Here is a 15,322-nt window from a genome sequence, read left to right as displayed (position 1 = left end):
AGATAGACGCTAAAGAGTCTGTACTTATATGGATGTACCTCATATAAGTACTTAGGACATGAGATATGCATAGGAAGAGATAATCAAACGTGCGAACTAAGCCGCCGCATAGGACTCACTTGGGTGGCATTCGGCAATCTAAGCTATGTTCTTAAATCAGAACTGCCTATGTGTCTTAAAAGAAAAGTCTTTAATCAGTGCGTGTTGCCAGTACTTACATATGGTGCAGAGACATTAACACTAACCAAGAAAGTAAGAAATAAAATTTGTGTTACCCAAAGAGCCATGGAACGATCGATGTTAGGCATTTCTCGTAGGGATTGGATCACAAATAAGGAAATAAGACGGAGAACAGGAGTGACAGATGCCATAGAAAGAAGTATGACCTTAAGTGGAACTGGGCGGGGCACATAGCTAGAATATCGGATAACAGATGGACACAGCGAATAATACAGTGGAGACCGAGACAAGAAGCACATCGAAGTAGAGGTCGTCCACCAACAAGATGGTATGATGACATAAAACGGATCGACAAAAATTGGATGCAAACAGCACAAAACCGAAATACATGGAAAAGACTGAGGGAGACCTATATCCAGCAGTGGATAGATCCGGGTTAAATGATGAAAGGGTCTGTACATATTGCTACTTTTTTATATTCTGGAGATAATAAGTTTGTAACTTGGAGAAGGTTTGCCTTAGAAGTGTTACAGGACTTTTTTTTATTCCAAATTGTGTATTATATCCATACCTTAAAGGAACGCGCTATTTTTGGGGACACCCTGTATAAGAGTACCTCAAATCAATATTATTCTACGTGCAATTAGAATTTACCAAGAAAAAAAAAAGGAAATTTCTCGGTAAATCGCAACATTTCGTCAGCAACTAAAAAATCAATACTGAGAAAAACTTATACATTTCTTGTTTATTGTAATATTGAGTATACCTTATACGTATATGTCAAATACAGAAGGTTACATTTTTAGAGAGCTATACGTAATATAAAACTGTTGAGATGGAATGAAAATGTCGATGGAAAAATGTATTTATATTTCGGGCACAATAAATTAAACACCAATAAACATTGACATAATTGCAATGCTATCTAACCTGCAAATTAAATATTAGCCTTTGAAAATTTGGTAAAACTCTACTGGCAGAGCTTGTTGAATCCCCAGGTTCCTCTGGGTTGTAGAATTCGGATGTGCTTGAAGGCAAATACGATAAGCGATCCTTAGCAGCGTAAAGAAAAAAATAATATAGGTAATGGAGGACAATGTAGATATAATGACAGGTTAGTGTTACTTACATAAAAGTAACTTTTTATTATAATTATCTTTTTAAATGACGTTATGTAATTAAATATACCTTTCTTATAACGTGGTGCTACAAAGTAGCTACTGTTGTAGCACGTAATACTTCAGATTAAGTCCCGTAAACTGCTTGTGTCAATAACTAATCCTAAAGGCGGCAACTCACCACGCGATACTCGACAGGTACTTGCCAAATATCAAGTAGAGCATATGAAGATGACAAGAAACTCAACATGTTACTTCTTGTACTTGCTAAATTTCGGTAAACTACTCGTCTACGTTAATGGGAGAAGAAAAAATAGTAGCGCCCAAATAGTAGCGCTCCAAATAGTAGCACCGCATTAATTCTTAATGTTTTGATGAAGTGATGTAAGTATATATCATAATGATTAAGTAAAAGTACTTATTAAGTAGCGCATAATAAGTAGACGTCTTAAAATAAATAAATGGTAGGCCGCAACAATGTTGTAAGCGACAGATTGGGTCAAAGTGAGGTTTTAATGCAATATGGTTGTATATCCAAAGGCCAATGCGAGCATCTTTCAATCTGGCTAAAAACATTTTACCTTCCCTGAGTTTTTCGTACCGCAATGTTGGTATCAGTGCAAAAACGTTGTGTGTACGACACTGTCAAACTACTATCACTGTAAAAATGGAAGTTAACGTGTCGCTGTACCCTTTTGCACATAAATAAAGAGAAAAAACGCAAAATCAATATTAACCAGTGGAAGAGAAACATCCATAAGCGTCAGAAAAATGCAGGTAAAACATATGTATCTGCTAGAAACAAGAATGTACCAGCAATACCCCGTCCACATGAGGTGAGGGCAACAATGTTGATATTTTGTTAGGAGCCGCAACGTAGACGGACTCTAGAAGACATCTTCAGACGACAATGTACTGTACGATACCACATCCGGATTGGACTAAAGAAATTACCAGTGTTCCAAAAAACTATATGTCAAGTATTTGGAATAACACCTCGAAAAATCCAACACATTCAGCAGAAGATAAAAACAGATATGCCGCTACGTGACCAACTTAGAAAACACAATAATAGGCCTAATAAAATCAACGAAACCGACAAAGAACGTATAAGAGAATACATAAAGTCGTTTTCACATCAAGAAAACCATTATAGTCGCGCCGCATCTACGAAGAACTGCCTTCGTGCTGAATTAAACTTAAAAAAAAATGTACAAACTGTTTTGTGAAAAGTATCCGCAATGTAATGTTTCCCGGTGCACTTTGACATATTTCAATCAGACTTTAATCTTGGCTTTGGTCTTCCTTGCTTAGATATGTGTACGTTTTGTAATGAAATGTATATCAAGCTTGTGGTTACTCCAGACGATCCAGAAAGAAATGCTATTCTTGTTGATACAAAGCATTGAAGTTGGATGCTGAAAAGGCTAATCCACATCTCGTCGTACTCTTCACTGATCTTCAGCAAGTGTTGTACTGACCAACATTGACTCATTTTCAGTGTTCTACCAACGTCAGTATACCACTTACAACTATGATATTCACAATGCAGGTTAAAACGATGCCACTATGATATTGTGGCATGAATCAATTGGTAATCATGGTTCTACAGATATCGCCTCAGCGTTACATAAAACTTAACTTTCGTCCATTGAACTCAGGAGAAATAAAAAAACTCATAGTTTGGTCTGACCGATACGTCGGTCAAAATAATAACTGAAGAATGCTGCTCATGTTCCATTTGCTGATTGTGAATAAATATTTCACTCAAGTAGAAAAAAAGTTCTTAACTAGCGATCACAGCTTCTTACCTTCGACCGTGACTTCTCGTTCATAGAGAGAAAGAAAAAAGAGCAATCGTATATGTACCCTTTGACTGGGTGGCAGTGACCAACTCACGTCCCAGCAACCCCTTCAATGTGTACTACATGGAGCCAAAAGACTTTTTAGTATGTGAGAACTACTGATGGAAAGATCCCAAATGTAAGATCACTGAGTACCGTTTGTTTGAATTCGACAGCGATGATCCCACGAGAATAATGGCTAGAACTTCTCACAACGTCATGCAACCTTTGCAAACATTCTCACTTGTGAATAAAAAATAGGGTGCACAAGCCATCAGAGCATTCAACTACCAAATTGAATAGAATAAGATGGAACATTATTATTAAGTTTAAATTTAATGAGCATTAAACTGTGTACTTAGCATATAAAACATATTAATAAACATTTTGAATTGATTATAGTATATTATTATTATTATTAGATACTTTTTTCAAAACCTAAATAAGCCAAAACATCGCATAGTAATCAGGTGCAACACTGTTATATATCCAGTATACGGATTATGTACAACATTGTTGCTGGAATATTTTTTTGAAATAAATTTTTTTTTGCTTACTTTGTGTAAACCTGCATAATTTGTTGACACATCTATAACTTTATCTTGTTGTTAAGTGAAATTGATTTTTTTTCAGTGCTTATTTTCATAAATAAGTTGTCAATATGTTTTTTTCACCTCTTGCACAATCTCAATTCTGTCGCTTACAACATTGTTGCGGCCCACCATTCAAATGTTATATCGCATATTTTAGGAGTATCAATTATGCAAATATTAAATAAGCTTGATGATATACAGCATTATTTAACAATATCTTTGGATATTATTATCCATCTTAATTCTACTTTCCAAATCTTAACATCGATAAAGCACAAGCCTTAACAAAGCTTAAACTTTAAAAAATAAATATTAAATAAGTTTAAAAATATATAAATAATATTTCAAGTACATTGTTGCTTTCGCCTATAAGTATATATAGACTAAACCAGACATTCTGTACAAAGTATCAATATATTTTTATTGGTGTAAACGTGTACCGGCTGTCCAACAAAGAACGGCTCTATGCTATATTTCGAAATAAAAAAAAAAATGAAAATAAATAAAATAATACCAGCTCGGGATAAAATTTTTTTCCAAAAGTGGTCTCTGGAAAAAACCGGGAAATTATTTAGAGTTGTAGATCGCTAGACCGTTGCTAGAGTAGTAAGTCCATCGCTACATGGCATAATTAACTACCCAAAGATAAAACAAAATTTTCCAAAGTAAAAAAATAAAATTAATATTTTATTTTTATTATATATATATATATATATATATATATATATATATATATATATATATATATATATATATATATATATATATAGGACCAATAAAAATTAATGAAAACCAATATAGACAAAGAACGAATCATGAACTACTAAACGAAATTAAAGAGGATATAGTTTGTAAAATAAAACAGCAAGGGGCAAAATGGCTAGGTCATATATGGAGATCAGGACCATCTACGACAATATTTTTAATATTGGAATGGACACCAGCTGGTAAAAGAAGACGTGAAAGACCAAGATCTACATGGCTACAAGAAGTAACAAATTATCTCAACAGGGCGGACGTACGGCAATGGAGAGAAAAAACCAGAGATAGGAAACGGTAGGGGAAAATATCAGGAAAAATTAAATAAAGAAAATGAGGACTAATCTACCTCGTAACATAGATCTAGAGAGCTTAAGCGGCGTAACCCAGTGTGGGGTGTTTAGCCACTATATATATATATATATATATATATATATATATATATATATATATATATATATATATATATATATACACATATATACTAAGTGGCATAGAAATCTGAACATCCAGTTTAAATGATTTTATTTTAATAAAATTTTGTATAAGTACTTAATGAAGCATAATAAGTAAATGATTAAAATTTCAAAATGATTGCATTGTTTTAAAGCCCTTTTATCTTTAATAATGTGTGCATGCACCCCGATGTGTTACGCATTCTCCAACGCGCCTAGGCATGCTTCTGATCAGGTGGTCAATGTCCTCTTGTGGTATCTCATTCCAGGCAACCACCAACTCCTCTCGAAGTGCTTGTAGAGTCTGAGGAGGACGTTGAGCAATCTCCTCCCATCATATCCCACACGTGCTCAATTGGTGATAAGTCGGGAGATCTTGGTAGCCACGCTAACAATGTGACATCATTATGTTGAAAGAAGTCTATTGCAACATGTGGTCAGGCATTATCTTGTTGGAAAGTTGGATTTGCCAGGGTGTCAAGATAGGGTAAAAGGTGGGGTTCTAGAACTTCTTGGATATAACGCTGCGCGTTCATGTTACCTTTGATGAAGATTAAGGGTGACCTGGAACCATAAGCTATAGCACCCCAAACCATAACTCCAACAGTGTGATGAACATGTCTTTCAACAAAAAACTGTGGATTCCTCCTTTCACCACGTCGCCTTCTAACCCTCGCTCGACCATCGTGCATGCCTAAACAAAATCGAGACTCACCACTAAAGACAATACTGTTCCATTCCTGATTCCAGAGTGACCGTTCTCTGCACCACTGAAGGCGACTACGGCGGTGTTCTGCAGTTAAAGGGAGGAACCCGTGTGGTCGGTATGAAAACAGGCCAAAACTTCTCATTTGTCGGTAAACACTTCGCATGCCAATAGGTCTTCCGTGTTCTGCAAACCATTCATTTGCAATGAAGCTGGTAGTGGAGAAACAATACCTTTTGAAGCAATACCTGACAACACCTAACCACGGTGTCTACACTTCTTTGCACTCTAACTGCAACTTCCCGAAAAGAAAGTCCAGCTTCCCGAAGTCCCATTATACGGCCCCTATCAAACTCACTAAGTTGACGAAATCGTACAGGTCTCCGTACTCTAGGCATCGTAACCAATCGTAAAGAATGTCAAGAACCACAATCCGCCAAATTTGGATCTTTACTGTGGCTGAAATATTCGTTTTTAGATTGTTAGTGAATTTAAAAACAAAAAGTATAAAAACCGGAATCTCCAACTGATAAGTAATATAAATTACACCAAATTTTATTGAAATAAAATCATTTAAACTGGGTGTTCGGATTTTTACGTCACTTAGTATATATATATATATATATATATATATATATATATATATATATATATATATATATATATATTATTATTAATACAATATTTTCTTAAGAGCTGTTGCGATAATTCTAAGAACAAATGTTTATTTTATATTTAGGACACGTGTTATAACTTTTTATTAAAAATATTTGAAATAAATTATTTGATATCAGTCTGTAATCTAGCATTTTGTTTTTGTCCCCTAGATTATTTTGATGTCTGTACAATAAAGAGTATTTTAGTCTCAAAAATTAAAACTTTAAACTTGTTCAATCGTCAGAAATTGAATTATTATTTAAAAATGATTTGTTGGTTTATTGTAACGCCATCTAGTTATTGACCTATAATTCGATAAATAGTTTCCAGATTTTTCTCTAGACCCTTTGGCTTAAAAATTTTTTAATATAACATTTTTAATATTTTTAAATTGCTTTTGTACATATTATTATATCCCGAAAAATGATCGAGAGCCGTTTATCTATTTTCTTGTAAATTGCACACAGATGTAAATTTTTGTAATGTTTGTAAATAAAATAAGCATACCTAAGGTTTTTTTGAAATAAATACATTTTGATTTATTTAAATCACAATCTTAACGAATTGAATATATTTTCGAAAAAATTTAACTTTTTTATTGATTATATTGTTCATAAATATTTTATTTGTGCGGAATCTACTCTCACGGTTTCTAGTTCAGATAACGGTTAAGAGGTGGCTTACGATATATTACTATTTAGATGAAATAATAATTATTTCTACTACAACAAAAACTATTGTTCAACTTTACCTAGCTAGGCAAATTTTATTTCTATTGAGTATACCGTACATAATACATCATGTTTAAAACATAGTGTCAAAAATAGTTTACATATTATGGTTAAACATATAGGTAAAAATAAATAAATATCGTATTCGTCAAAATAAACTACGTAGATATTGAATATGAAAATTATTTGTTAATTTTTGGAATACATTACCAACCCAAATACGTAGTTACCAAGATTACTGTAGATTTGCTTTTTAGTCATTAAAACCCACGAAATAAATTTTTTGCTTTTTAATAAAAGCTTTGAGACAAATGAGTCTGAAGGACTCCTGATTTAGTAAAGTATTTTAGTTGAGTGAATCAACTATTTAGATTAACTATTAGATTGGATGTTTTAATAAAACAATTTATCTAGTTAGGAACTAAAAAAGAATACATCGAAATAATTGGAAGGAATAGCCTACATAGAGACACGAATGAAAACCATATTTCCCCACAAAAATATACACAAAGGCACCTGACTATCCTCTCGAGGAGATATTGTGAACCAAATGGATCAAGTCTGGATAGAAAAACGATCAGCAACAATCATTCTGGACGTAAAAAGTAGAAGTGCATACTGAAAACTGGAATCGGAAACTGAAAAGACCCGAGATTCAAAAGAAATTTGAAGGAGACATAAAGAGGAAGATTATAAGAAGACAAAAGAATCTAATAAGTAGAACCACATCAACTGCAGCAAAATCGATGCTAGGAACTAAAAAAAGGAAAGATGGCCAATGGTTTGATGATGAGTGTAAGGCGGTAATTAAAAAATGAAATAAAGTACATAGAATATATATATATATATATATATATATATATATATATATATATATATATATATATATATATATATATATATATATATATATATATATACATATATCGACAGACAAACTAGAGAAAGAAAAATGGTATTTGAAAACATAAGACGAATAGCTAATAAACCGTTTAGACAAAAAAGAGAAAACACAAAAAAAATTAAGTATTGATTTAAAATTAAGAGCTTTAGAGAAGACAAAACACGGAATGCGTATAAATTTCTCAATTAAAGAAAACAGGGATACAAACTAAAAACTAATTTGTGAAGGAATAAAAACATCGAAATCTCCTGCAACACTAAAAAATTAAAGAAACTTGAAGAAGAATATAGTTTGATAAAGTGTCGACCGAAAACTCTTACAATAATGATGTAGAACACACAAAATATGAGCTATTGGAAGACGCAGGAAATGAAGAGAATGAAATAAAAAACCGCCAACAATTGAATAGGTTAAAAGGACAATCAAACTGCAGAAAAATAACAAGGCCTCTGAATGTCATGGAATACCAGTAGAATTCTTCAAGTTGGGGAGAAAGGGAAATAACGAACAGAATATATGAGGTTATACACAAAATATGGAGACAAGAGAAACTGCTAAAATGCTCTACCCAATCCATAAAAATGACGATAAAATCCTCTGTCAAAACTATAGGGGAATCTTCTTGCTGTCTTATGGATATAAAATATTTACCAGTATAATTAACCATAGACTACAACTCCTTGTAGAAAAGACCATTGGAGAATATCAGACAGGATTTAGGCAAGAAAAATTAACCATCGACCAACTATTCACGGTTAACCAGGTCTTAAGCAACGCCTGGGAATGGGGTGACGTAGATGTTTATAATATTTTTGTAAACTGATAACAGGCATTTCCTGAGTCCTCTATTATTCAACCTGATTATGGATAAAATAACAAAATAAGTAAGAACTAAAATAGGATAGCAAATGGGAGGAAAACAACTTAAAATAATCTGCTATGCAGACGACGCAATATTACTCTCTCAAAGTGAAGATGATTTAACTCCAGAAAATTTAACACGTTAATTTCCCCAAAAAAGACAAAATGCATGGTTACAACAGCAAATTTACTAAGATGTAAATTGGAGCTGGAAGGTCAGATAATAGAACAAGTGATGGAGTTTAAATATCTAAACATCACATTATCTAGCTACGGAAAGCTCGAAACTGAAGTGAAAGATCAAATGAATAGACCAAACAAAGCCGCAGACTGGCTAAATGAAACAATTTGGAGAAATAAAAATATCGGAAAAGAAACGAAAGGCAGAATTTACAAAACAGTCATCAGACCAATAATAACATACGCGACAGAAACAAGACCTAACACAGAGAGGACAAAAAGGACGTTAGAAACAGCAGAGATGAAAACACTTAGAAAAATCGGTGGTAAGACACTATGGGATAGAGATAGAAGTACAGATATACGACGTAAATGCAAGGCGGAGAACATCAAGAACTGGGTAAGAAATAGAAGAGTAGAATGAAACGATCATATAAGCCGAATGACAACAAAGAGAGTAGTAAAGACGGTAAGAGACGGTTCCCCAATAGAAAGACGATCAGTAGGAAGACCACGAAAACGATGGAACGACAACTTACTGGAGGCACGTTGAAAAACAGACAGAGTCATGTCTATATAAAAAAAAGAAGAAGAATAAGATAACAGGCATACGACTCAATAAACAGAGCACACTTATACAAAATATTAAGTGAATTTGAAATACCGACTAAATTCGTTAGGCTTATCCGAATGACGATGACGGACACAGTGGCTCAGATACAGATATAATATAAGATGATAGACTCATTTCAAATAACACAAGGATTAAAACAGGATAATGGGCTGACACCAAGATTGTTTAATTTAGCAATGGAATATGTAGTTAGCAAAACATCAGTAGAAACAACACACTTATCAATAAATCAGTCCAAATGGCAGCATAATGTAGATTACATAAATATCATGAGCAGAACTAAAGCAACAGGTAAGAATCCGTATCATCATCATCATCATCATCAGTAGCTCGACAACCCTTGCTGGATCCTGGCTTGTTCTAGGATTTTTCGTCATTCTGTTCTGTTCCTTGCTTTGTTTTGTCAGTTGGTAATGTTAAGTGTTCTCAGATCTTGTTCCACTTGTTCCATATATCTAAGTTTAGGTCTTTCCTTTGACCTTCTCCCTACTGGTGTTTGCCTCATTATATGTTTTGGTGTTTCAGTCTCAAACATCCTTTCAACATGACCCATCCAGCGCAGACGTCCGATCTTTATGGATGTTATGACCTCGGGTTCATTGTATGCTGTGTATAGTGTAAGAATACGTATACAGAACTTAAATCACATACTAGACAAATAGGTCAGGTCTAAATAAACAAAAAAAAGACTAAAATCCTAGTCCAAAATTGATCGGAGAGAGCCACACGACCCTACCTGATAGTTGACAACAATACGGCATACTTTGTTATGAGCCCGATAATATTAAACCCTATAAATAAGAGCAACAGCCTGTAGAGCTATAAGATAGATGAAACGGTGTTACGACAATGTCAAAACTGGCAATTCTCTGCATCAATCACCATTATATGATGTTCTCTAACGGATTACAAGGTCTAACATGGAGACGGTCGGTACATGTAGCACTATTGTGGGATGAAAGATGACCAAGAAAGATTCTGGAATGGAGGCTAAGAAATGATAAACACAGCCAAGTCAGACATCAAGAGAATTTAGACAAATTGGAATAGAAATAAATGGAAAAGAGAACCTTGAGCAAGCCTATGTCCAACTGTGGACGCAAACAGAAGCTATATGATGATGATGAATCACCATCCTTGGCCAAATCTTTATTTCCTATGTTTGTCCTAAGCAGACAAGTAGCTTAATTTTATGGTTTTAGTTAGTCTGAGAAAAGTAACGTTACATAAAAATAATTCGCGAATAATGTACAAAAAACCAACGGACCAAATTTTTTGTTTTTCAATATGTAATTTAATTTGGCGAATGCTGCTTACGCCAACCTCTTACGCATTTCAATTTTTTCGGGGTGTTCAACCATTTTATTATTTCCTAGGTATATTTCTTAGGCCCTGAATAATAAGCTATCATACAAATTAGGAAAGGCTTATTTAGTAAAATCACTTATATTATATTTCGTTAGTTTTTTTGATATCTCTAGAATAAACTAAAATATTATGTTTATTATATCAATTAGTTTTATAACCGGAGACCAAAAGCATAAATGTGAAGAAATTATTTAAATTTGATCGAATAAATGTAAAAAAGACATACCTTCTCCCCACTTTTATCATGCGTACTTTGTAGCTGTTCATTGTAGTTGGAATCCAACCTCAGGGAAGGCAAAGTTGGTGTAAATAATTTGGAACTTGGCTTCTTTCTTGCCCGATCTGGTCTTTGTTCATGGGAGTGGTCATCACTAAATATAGGAGTGCCATCTTCTCTATTCGCATGTACATCGGATGTTAAATCTACTTTATCAGTCTTGAACCCTTGCTTTTGAATTTCTTCTGACGTAGGAAACTCACCAGGTTTTGGTCTTACCGATATATGAATATTTGCTGTGGATTTTGCTGCCAAGCAGGTATATAATCCACTGTCTCGCAATGTAAGGTTAGAAACTCTTAAAGCTCCTTTCTTTGACGTTTTATACTTTTTATTTTTTGGAAGAAAGTTTTTGTCCTTCATCCACTCTATTTTAGTTCTATCAAATCTCTTTACGGGGCATTTAATTTTTATAGTAGTACCTAAAAAAACTGTAGCTGCGCCACCAACTTTTAAAGAAATCTTCTTTTTCTTAGGATCGTGTTGAATAAATGTACTGTTTGATACATCGATGTGCGGTTTATCACTCTCTACAATACAACTTTTTGTATTACATGGCTTAGATTCGGCAGGCTTAGGAACTGGGCACATAGAAGGTATTCGATCAACCGTATGATTTTGTGCCATTACTTGTTTACATTCAACTTTTCGAATTTTACTTCCACCACCACAGCTTTTTGAGCACCTTGACCATTCGCCAACCTTCCACCGAACTGGACAATCTAAGACATTACAATATTGTCTGTCAGGCGGTGGCGGTTGAGGACACATATTATTCGGCACTATAAGTGTATTACCCCCACCTTGGGTCACTTCATGTATACAATTTACTTCTCTAGTTTGAATACCAATACCACAGCTTTGAGAACATGGTGAAAATTCTGAATAGTTCCATCTAGGGGGACAAGGATGGTCATTACATGTCTGTACCCTAATTTCTGGTTTTAATTCTATAGGACACATATAAGGAGATGTTACTTTTTGTGTGTCATCTCTAACGCAGTTTACTATGAGTTCCTGTATGCCGCCCAGACATGTTGCGCTGCAATGTGTAAAACCTTGTTCCTTCCAAGAATACGACTTAGCTGAAAATAAATAAATACATAAAGAAATAATTTTATATATTAAATTAACTTAAATAGTTTTAAAAAAGTAGCTTAGTATTCTTAATTTTTTTCTTTTTTTTTAATGAATTAAAAATATCTGTATGATAAATCGACCGTAACGTTATGTCGTCTTTACACTATGACAACCGTCACCATTATATACATTTTTTAAGGTAATGGGAAATTAAAATGAAATCTATAGCATCTTCATTATATAATATATATAAATTTTAAAGGTATTCAATGTTGGTATAGGTATCGCAGGAGTTGTTCTTCAACCGATAAGAGCAAATCATTTAAATCCAATAAATGCCTAACTGATAGTGACGAATTGGTCACGGCAGATCTAAAAAGTTGACCAGCTCTACCAACGAATCCTACCTCTGTCCACGAAGACATAAGTCGCGTTATCATCATGGCGTATTATAAGATTACGTTATATAGCATAAGGAGGAGAGTGAAAGACAGGTTTCTGAGCACGTGGTAAGGTACGGCTTATAACCACTAACATAAAAGACACTCAAATCATAGCCACCAATCAAGGCCCCAATTGAGTAGCACAGGGTGCTAAGAATCTGCAGAGTCTAAACCGTTATCCAAGTAAAACAACGCTTTATATAGCAACATATACCTGTTGCTTGCTATTAAATCAATTCATACTCATAGAACTGGAAAAATAAACTGAAAATATAAAATTAGACATCATAGGAATTAGCCAAGCAAGCCGGAAAGATGAAGGGCAATTGGAATAAGCGCCAGGAAACACATTCTATTACTGAGGAACATCAACGGGCAGTACAGGCGATATTGCCTTCCCAGTCAACAAGAAATTGAAACAAAGAGTAGTACAAATATCTAGAGTAGCTAGAGTAGAGGTTAATACAAAATAATTACAAAGATCATCTATAACGAGTCAACAAAAGCATTAAATGATGCACAGCTAAGAGAGCAAGCTGGCTTTAGAAGTGGATTAAGTACCATGGATCATATCCACACGCTTCGAGAACTAATGCGTAGAACTAAAGAATATAAAATACTGCTATCATCAACCTTCAGCTATTTCGAGAAGGCTTTCGATTCTATATATCCCAAGGCAGTAGTTAAAGCTTTGACTAGACAAGGTAATAACAAACCGTACATGGAGTCTTTACCAAATATATAAAGACAAGCAAAAGCTAAGGTCGGACGCCTATATCTAGAAACTATATTAAGCAAAATTAACTGGCAGAGCAAAGGCAATCCATTGATTGAGAATACCTCAACCATCTTATTGTGGCTCATTAAGCTGATGGTCTAAAAATCATTGCAGGATACGGATTTTGTTTTCTTTAATACAGCAATAAACGTTGACTTCAGCCATGATCTTGGTATTACTCCCTTTAAATGTATGTCATTGAATATTTTTGTTAGTCGTTGAGTACCGGCGGATGAAACAAAATGACTCACCCAGAAAAACGCTCCTTGATAGACCCATTGGTGAGAGAAGAAGAGGAAGACTCAGAACAAGGTTCCTTGATAACATCGATGAAGACATAAGAAATATGGGAATAAGTGCTTGGGGAAGAAAGGTGATGAATAGGGACGACTGGAGAGAAATTCTTGAGGTGTCTAGGACCCACGCAGGGTTGTAAAGCCAGAATAATGTTGATCATGAGTACCGTCGGTGTTAAATAGCTTTATGAGTTCATCATATGCAGTATCAGGTCCAGGAGCTTTGCCATCTTTTAGTTGTAATATTGCGTTTTCCACTTCATCTAATGTGATTGGTAAGTGGTCATTACATATATGTAGGATGGAGGTTGTTCGGACCTGTTATCATCAAAGAGTTCTTGTATGTATTTGGTCTATATGCATATTTCTTGATTTTTATCTGTGATGATGTTCTCCTGTTGATCTTGCAGTTTGCTCGCTGTGTTGGATTTTTGAAGACCAGCTTCTTGTTGTACCTTTTTATGTATATTAATTGTAATAATTACTATCTAAATGGTAATAAGCCACAATTAAAGGTTAAAGTACGTTTATTGACGTTTCAATTTCCACTTCGGAAATCGTTCTCAAAATACAAACATTAGTAAATTAAACAAATTTTGTTTTTTTGTTACTTGGAGAAAAATTCTTCTAATAATTTAATTGTATCTGACTCATTTATATTGACAATTCAGACATACATTATACATTTTAAAGTAGACGACTTTAAAATGATATTGCGAATATTATTGCGTTGCGTGCCTGGGACGACTTTACTTGTAAGATAGTTCATTCGATTACATGAAATCAACTTTAACTTGAGAATATCCGTCAGAAAAAATCATAGCATGTAATTCGTCTTTAAAAAGACAAGCACATGCCATGATGATAGTAAAAATCTCCTGTTAGTGATTCCATAGTAAATTATGAGGAAAAAAACAGGAAAAAAACCTCATAATACTATCCCGACATGGTAAGTATTTGGTCGTGCATTTAGTTTACTTTCAATAAACACCAAATTCGGATTTTATATATTTGTCATTTAAAAAACATAAATGATGTATCCTCTATATGTTACCGACTTACTAATACTGGTATTTTCCTTTTAATAACTTCCAATTTAATAAAAATTTTGATAGATCACTACAAGGAGAGTTCATGTTCATTCGTTTTATGAACTTTCGGTACTCCATAAAAATGAGGGGTCTTACTGTAACGAGGTGTAATTAATCTTCTCTGATAACTTATTAAACAATCTTGTTAAATTTAAAAAAACTTAAAGGATAGAAAATAAATTCAACATTTCAACAACATTCAAAACAACAAACACATTGAGATCTATTTTGTCTAAAACCAAACCTAACAATGAACAACAAAGGACAGATAGTTGCATTTATAAAATACCTTGTGAATGCGATCAGTTTTATTTAGGTGAAACATCAAGGCCATTAAATGTTAGAATAAGTGAACATAAATCTTATA

At 33.8% G+C, this 15,322-nt stretch overlaps 1 protein-coding gene across 3 annotated transcripts in view; it reads right to left on the bottom strand.

The window, feature by feature from the left end:
- Positions 1-15,322, bottom strand: part of nolo (ADAMTS-like no long nerve cord) — a 2,006,971-nt gene that overhangs the window by 42,971 nt on the left and 1,948,678 nt on the right. For 2 of the 3 annotated variants that reach the window (XM_072535060.1, XM_072535061.1), the window contains exon 15: positions 11,217-12,352. In XM_072535060.1, the coding sequence (XP_072391161.1) occupies positions 11,217-12,352 (1,136 nt within the window). Of the gene's footprint in view, positions 1-1,110; positions 1,234-11,216; positions 12,353-15,322 lie in introns of all 3 variants that reach the window. The other variant, XM_072535059.1, reaches the window with a different exon arrangement.

Source organism: Diabrotica undecimpunctata, chromosome 6 (assembly GCF_040954645.1).
Source record: "Diabrotica undecimpunctata isolate CICGRU chromosome 6, icDiaUnde3, whole genome shotgun sequence".
NCBI lineage: Eukaryota > Metazoa > Arthropoda > Insecta > Coleoptera > Chrysomelidae > Diabrotica > Diabrotica undecimpunctata.
The sequence above is the reverse complement of the archived record's forward strand: the minus strand, read 5'-3'. Positions and strand labels throughout refer to the sequence as shown.